The sequence below is a fragment of the Pseudonaja textilis genome, chromosome 14, assembly GCF_049901715.1.
Source record: "Pseudonaja textilis isolate UNSWEBS1 chromosome 14, rPseTex1.2, whole genome shotgun sequence".
NCBI lineage: Eukaryota > Metazoa > Chordata > Lepidosauria > Squamata > Elapidae > Pseudonaja > Pseudonaja textilis.
The window spans coordinates 995,383-1,002,401 of record NC_142003.1 but is presented as its reverse complement, the minus strand read 5'-3'; the positions used below and the strand labels follow the sequence as shown (position 1 = coordinate 1,002,401).

Below are 7,019 nucleotides of genomic sequence, written 5' to 3'. Positions count from 1 at the left end.
GGCAAGTAGGAACAGCGTGAGTGGTTACTTTCTGGCTGGAAGGAACATTGCCTGGTGGCCGGTGAGTAACTCCAACTGGGTGTAACGGATTCCTATGGTCTCTTGCAAGGAATATGGGCATATATCTGCTGCTGCTTATATACGTCCTCTGTGTCTATTGTAACTGGCTGGGAAAGTCTGGGAGTTGAAGTCCACTTATTTTAAAAATGCCACCGTTGAGAAACACTAATTTATTTATTTATTTATTTATTTGTCTTTCCTTCCTTCCTTCCTTCCTTCCTTCCTTCCTTCCTTCCTTCCTTCCTTCCTTCCTTCCTTTCTTTCTTTCTTTCTTTCTTTCTTTCTTTCTTTCTTTCTTTCTTTCTTTCTTTCTTTTCTCTCTTTCTGTCTGTCCTTCCTTCCTTCCTTCCTTCCTTCCTTCCTTCCTTCCTTCCTTCCTTCTTGTCTATCTATCTATCTATCTATCTATCTATCTATCTATCTATCTATCTATCTATCTATCTATCTATCTATCTATCTATCATTTTACACGGCTGCTCAAGATGACTCCGGGCAGCACACAGTAAAACCACTGATTTCCATATTTTACGAAACCAATTAAACCAATCCGGTTAATGATTAAAGCAAAAGTCACAGTTTTCTGTTTGCTTTATCGTTTTAATAGGTTAGTGGGTCAGCTGGTGACGCTCGGATGCTCAGGGTAGCTTGCTCCCTGAGCACATAGTAATAACTTGGTGCAGGCCGCCGAGAGTCGCTTTGGCTAGCAAAGTGGGCAGCACAGAAATCTAATAAATAATTCCAGTTACCGTCACCAGCCAGGAGTTTTGCTCTGGTTGTCGTTCGGCGGAGTTCAACGTCCTTCGGGTTTTTCCTTTGCAGATTGGCGCCTCGCTCTTTGCCAGCAGCGAAGGAGCCGGACTCTTCATCGGGTTGGCCAGCAGCGGAGCGGCCGGAGGAGTCGCCGTGGCCGGCTTTGAGTGGAACGTAAGGGGCTCAACTCTGCTCAGCTCTGCCCGGACCCGGGTTCAAGCAGCCGCCCCCCTTCGGGTGGGTGGGTTGGGGTCCTGTCATCCCCCCGCCACCTGCATGGCCAGCAAAGAGGGCGGGCCTGGCTGAGGCTGGCCCCCTTCTGCTGACCGTCTCTGTCTGGGTTCTTGGCCCCTTTTAGGCCACCTACGTGCTTCTGGCTTTGGCCTGGCTGTTTGTTCCCGTCTACCTTTCGTCGGAGGTGAGTGCCCCGCCCTTCACTCCTGGCGCTGCCTGCGAGGGTCTCCTTGGGGCTCGCTCTTCCCCCATTGAGCTCAATCTTGGCTTGCTGAGCCAGAGTCTGACAGGGACGCCACCCTCGATGGGTGGATGCAGCCGCTGCTTTGCAGATCCTGAGGGGCAGATTCACCGGACACGGAAACTCCGCAACCAACCAAACCTTCCCAGTGGGGGGTCGATCTGGTGTTAGCCGTCCATCCAAAGCTCTTCATCCTTTAGCTCCATCCTCCTCTTCCTCATGGTTTCCCATCGTCCCCTCCAACCGGCCCCTTTGGTTTCCTTCAGGCTGGCCGGAGACTGACCCTTCCTCTCTTCCCCCAGATCGTCACCATGCCGGAATATCTCCAGAGACGCTTTGGAGGGGAGCGAATTCGAGTCTGCCTGTCCTTCTTGTCACTCCTGCTCTCCATCTTCACCAAGATATCTGTGAGTGGCCCCCTTTCCTCTGCATCTCAAAGGCTGAGCCCCCTTTTTTGAGCCTGACCGGTATGGTGATAGTGGGCAGCCTGTGGGTCCAACTGGAGTTAAAGCATGTCAAATTATAGAGCTTCCTTCCTTCCTTCCTTCCTTCCTTCCTTCCTTCCTTCCTCTTTCTTTCTTTCTTTCTTTCTTTCTTTCTTTCTTTCTTTCTTTCTTTCTTTCTTTCTTTCTTTCTTTCTTTCTTTCTTTCTTTCTCTCTCTCCCTCTCTCCCTCCCTCCTATCCTCTCTCTAATTTTTCTTTCCTTTCTTCTTTCCTCCCTCCCTCCCTCCCTCCCTCCGGCAATGCACAGGAAGCAACCTTAATTGGTTTAATCAATTAATTTGTCTGATCCTTAATTGGCTTCTTCAAATGGCCTCTGAACCCTTGGAGGGGAGGGGAGCCCCTTGGAAGAAGACCTCACACCCACCTTGTCCTCCCTGCAGGGACTCCCAGGGCTGCACTCAGGCCTTTGTCCAGCGGGGGGCACTGTTGGCCATCCCGTTGTTTTTACACTGGTGGGGTTTCTGGCTGGACTGGGAGGAGGGGCCATTGGGAGGTTGAAAGCCCAACAGGTTTGGGTTGGGCCGGTGTAGCCAAACCCTCCGATTCACCCAGAAAGACTCTCCCCACGGAAAAGGGTGATTTAAAAAGAAAAAGAAAAAAAAACCAATAACAACAGTTAGGATTGGTCACCCAGGTGTTTAGTCCGGATTTGGTGTTTTGATCCTCCCACCGAGTCCTTCCCGAGGGTCTGGTTTGTGGTTTGACAGGGTTAAAGGAACAGGGTGGAGGTGGCTCCGTCCTGCAGTTGACCAGTGGAGAGTTGGTCAATGCCGTTGGGGTCCAAGCGCTGCGCCGGTTGTCTTCGGATCGCACGGATGGAGATTTTGCCACCCAAGACCTTTTTTTTTGATGTGACACCCAGTGTGTGCTGACCACCATGATTGGTTTACGCCATAAGCTTCCAACCTCGATTTTCCAGTGCTGAGAGACTGGACTGGACTGAAACGGTGTAGGGTCTCCAGCTTGGGGGGGGGAGCGGGTTGGACTAGATGACCTCCCAGGTCCCTTCCAACTCTGTTATTCTATTATATTTGCTGAGCTGGGAGGTCCAGGAAGGATGCCTTTGTCAGGGGTTTGGCGTTGCACGACAACCGGTTCCCTTAATTGGATGTGGAGAGGCTTGGCCGTGGAGTTGGCTTCAATCAGATAATTCCTGCTAAATTTTAATTGGCAAAGGAAGGATGAGAAGCGATGATTAGCTCAAAGGGAAGGTTGGGATAGGAGCCGGGCAGGAAATAAGGGCCATTATTCACTCTTGTTTGATTCCGGCCTCTCTTCGCTTCTGTTGAATTCCTCTCTACCGAAAGACAACGGAGGGCCGAGCAAAACCTGAACTTCCCTCTTCGTTCTTGCTTCGGTGTAGATCCCGCCAGGTGTGGGCAGCTGTGGGGTGTGACCTGGGCCGCTTTGTTACGCCTAAAGGTGACGTGGGTGCTGCTTCCCATGATTGACATCCTTGCTTGGCCTTTTCCGTCACCAAAGGGAGGCTGGTTTGAGCCGCCCCAGAACCGAGCTTGTCCTGCCCACCCGGGGCTTGATCGCTTTCCAGTGGCCCATTGAGTTGCTCCCTGGAGGAGCCGGTGTGGCCCCGGGGCTCCCCAGAAGCACCTGCAGGCAGTCCTCGTCTCACGAACCCAATTGGGCCCCAAACTTGTGTTGTTGAGTGAGACGTTTGCCTTTTCTTGCTCTGTTAAGTGAATCACTTGCCGCTGTTAAATTCGTTCAGCGAATCTGGCTGGACTTTGCCGGGCAGAAGGTCGCAAAAGCGGATCACGTGGCCCCCCCGCCCCACCCCCGGGACGGCACAGCTCATAATTGGGGGTTCAGGCTGAACCCCAAAGGATCCAGCAATGCCCTCTGGGGCTCGCCAATGGCTTCCTCCACCATAGATGAGCTGGATTTTGATTGGTTAAATTCTTTTTTTGATGCCTGAATTTTGAGCGGCTGCAAAGGGGGGGGGCGTAATAACCCCAAAACAGCTGCAGATTCCGCCCCACCCCCAGCTCTGCTCCTTTTCCTTCCAGGAGCTGCTGAGATCAAAGGGCTTCCCGGCTGTTGCAGCTGCTGTTTTATGAATGGGCCAAGCCCCCTGGGGGTGGGGGGCGCGTTTCTCCTCCTGGTTTTGAGGGAGACGGGGGGGCGCTCAGACTTATCTGCCTCTCAGTCTGCCAGAGTCCTTGTTTTCCCTCTCAGCTTGCAAGAGGACACTGGAAGGTCTCGGGGTTTGAGGCTTTCGAAGCAAGAAATGCCCCGTGTGTGTTTTTAAGCGGGGTGCAACGCTGCCAACTCCCAAGCGGGCATCTCCACCCCTCTGCAGTAATTACAGAGCATTCCTTTGACTTGGGTGCTGCTACCGGCCGCTCACGTGGCTGCCTCTGCGGGCTGAGGAAGGGGCCGGGTCGAAGGGGCTGGGCCAAGGCCAGCAGAGGGGTGGTCCTCCTTCCCTTGACCAGCAGAACTGCCGAATTCTCTTGCACGGGGCCACCGATGGCTTCACCACGCCGGGCAATTTCCTGGATAGGCGGCTGTGGAGGATGGAGCCACTTTGGCGGGCAGGGGTGTCGATGGAGCTCTTCTCGGGCTTGATGGGGCCGGACTCAGCACAGGAAGGGACCAGGCACCCTCCCCCCAACTGCAGAATCAAGGGGCCGAATGGCCAAGCGTTGGATGATGTCGATGGTCAGCCATTCAACTGGTCTTCAAGGGAAATAAGCAAGGGCTGGCCTTCACCCGGAAGGAGGCATCGCTCCGCTGCAGGAGGGCAACCAAAAGTCCTGCCCTCAGCCCTGGGACTCTGGGGGGCGGGGGGGAAATGCTCTGCGCAGCAGGTGTGCGTGTTCCAAGCCGCACAGGAGGAGGGCAGAGGGGGCTTCGTAGGGCAGTGCCCCGAATGGGACCACAGCAACGCTGGGAAGAGCCACTGGTCCCTCTGCCAGGCTCCCTGGAGGGCCAGAAAATATTTTTTTTTCCCCCGTAGCCCAGTGTGGAGCTGGCACTGGGCGTGCAGGATGAGCTTGGCATCTGACTGGCGGGTGGGGCAGCTGCCCGAGGGAGAAATTGTACGAGCTGGGAGAGTGAAAGTTCTGGGCATCGCCCACCTGCTGCCTTCCGCCTTTGCCTGGCAGGGAAAAAGAGGCCAGCCGGGCTCTGCTGAGCCAGCAGGAATGGAGAGGAGACACCACCCGCCACGCCAAGAAGCTGGTGGTTTCCTCTCTGAGCCGCCCCCCACCCCCCTCGTCCACGGGTTCTTTCTAGGCGGGGGGCCTCTCAGTTAATCATAATCAAAAGCCAGGATAATCCCGAGGGTCATAGGTGCCTTGGGTGCAGTCCCAAAACCTCTCTGGAGCACCACTTGGGCATCATCGGCGTTGACACCATCCCCGTCGGTCAATTGCAGAAGGCAGCTTTGCTCGGGACAGCTTACATCCTGCGATGAAACCTTTAGCACCTTCAAAACATCCCTACCTGCCCCTCCCAGGTCCTTGGCAAGGACTCTATAGGTGGACAAAAATGCCAAGTCCAGCCTAAACCTCTGAAGGACCGTCGGATGACCAACCACCCTGGTTTATTTTTTTCTTTTTTAATAAAAGATAGATTCGTTTTCTTCCTCCCTTTCCCTCCAAGATGCTTCCCTGGATTCCGGTTGACTCAGATCTTAACCATCCCGGCTCATCAACCATTAGTGCAGCCCCTCCCTTTCCTTGTGCTTGTGTTGCCTCCTCCAAAAGCCACCTGGGCTCTCGGTGATCCTCTCATGTCTCAGGGCAGTGAGTTCCACAGGCTAATGACAGGCTGCCAAGTCCTGCCTCAAACATGGTGGCATCTTCGAATCTGAAGCTCTCCGGAGTTTGGAAATGGCCTGTTTTGATCCGAGGAGCTTTCTGGGGTTCTCTGTCCCACCTGGGCCGCTGGGTGTGCCTCCCCGCGAAGCAGCTAACGAGGGACGCGCCCCCAGATCTCCCCCGGGGTATTTTGCCCCTCGAGGCTTGTCGACAAGAGCGCTGAGCAGGTGCACAGCCAGGAAGCACCCAGACTGTCTCTGTCGCTTCACGGGGCCCGGCTGGAATTCCTTCTGGCAAAACCAACGTTTAGGGGCCGGGCTCGGAGGGTTTCTTGCCGAAATGTAGGGCTGCGACAACTGGGTGTCTGTGCGGCGTGACCCTCCCCTTTGCGCCTCCTGATGCCCAACCGCCTTGCAAAGGTGGATTTTTCCCCGCCAGATCCCCCCCAGGGCACTCAAAGGGAATTGAACCGGGGCTGGGTTTTCTCTTGCAGACAGACTTGTACTCCGGAGCGCTCTTCGTCCAGGTCTGCCTCGGCTGGGACCTCTACCTCTCCACCCTCTTGATGCTGGGGGTGACTGCTGTCTACACCATCGCAGGTGAGACGGAGAGGCTCTCCGCCCAGGTTGGCCTCCTGCAGGACCCTGATGGGGCCCTTCTCACCTTCCCCGAGTTGAACTAGGAGTTCTGGTCCCGGTTGTGGCTGTCAGTGGGGGGTTTCCTGTAGGCTTTGTTGCTTTGACGGCCCATATATATATATAATATTTTTTTTTTTGCAACAAAGCAAGCTGTTTGCCGTTTCCTTCTTCTTTTCACCTGCTGCCTTGGCAGTGCAGCCCCCATCCGACTAGCAATTAGGCTGCACCTGCTTATCTCAGGCTCTAGGTAAGGATTGAGAGCTGCCACCTGCCAAGACTTGGCTGTGAAGCCACCAGAAGGTGACCGGAGGGAGACTTCCTACCTCTTAGCTTTTGGTTCCAAGCACACTAGGGTTGTTTGAGGGGAAACCGACTCATTGGATGCCCTCTGAGTTTTCCTGCAGATGTCTCATGACCCAACTAGGCAACATCGTCAGTACGTCCAGGGAGCAGTTGCCCAGTTGGGTCCTGAAACGTCTGCAGGAAAACTCAGAGGGCACCAAGGAACCCACAGTTGAACCCTGAGCCACAAAGGTTTCCTCCCTTGTTTCCAGCCCGTTGTGTCAACCCCTTGCACCCTGCATTGTTGCAGGTGGGCTGACGGCTGTCATCTACACCGACGCTCTGCAGACCCTCATCATGGTGGTTGGTGCGATCATCTTGACGGCCCTCGGTGAGGACTCGGGGCCTGCCTTTTGCCTTCTGCCCTTGGCACCTGGAGGAGAGGAGGTGGAGGTCAGGGGAGACAATCCCGGGGAAAGGCAGAAGTTCCGTTGGGAGCAGGAGGACCCCCCTGCATCTCCCCCCCC

The 7,019-nt window shown here is 54.8% G+C and overlaps 1 protein-coding gene across 1 annotated transcript in view; it reads left to right on the top strand.

Moving 5' to 3' along the window:
- SLC5A10 (solute carrier family 5 member 10) overlaps nt 1-7,019 on the top strand; it is a 40,965-nt gene continuing 33,946 nt past the window's right edge. The window contains exons 1-6 of the mRNA XM_026704430.2: nt 1-61; nt 880-984; nt 1,169-1,228; nt 1,588-1,692; nt 6,066-6,171; nt 6,803-6,883. Of these exons, the coding sequence (XP_026560215.1) occupies nt 1,597-1,692; nt 6,066-6,171; nt 6,803-6,883 (283 nt within the window). The 5' untranslated portion in view covers nt 1-61; nt 880-984; nt 1,169-1,228; nt 1,588-1,596. The remainder of the gene's footprint in view (nt 62-879; nt 985-1,168; nt 1,229-1,587; nt 1,693-6,065; nt 6,172-6,802; nt 6,884-7,019) is intronic.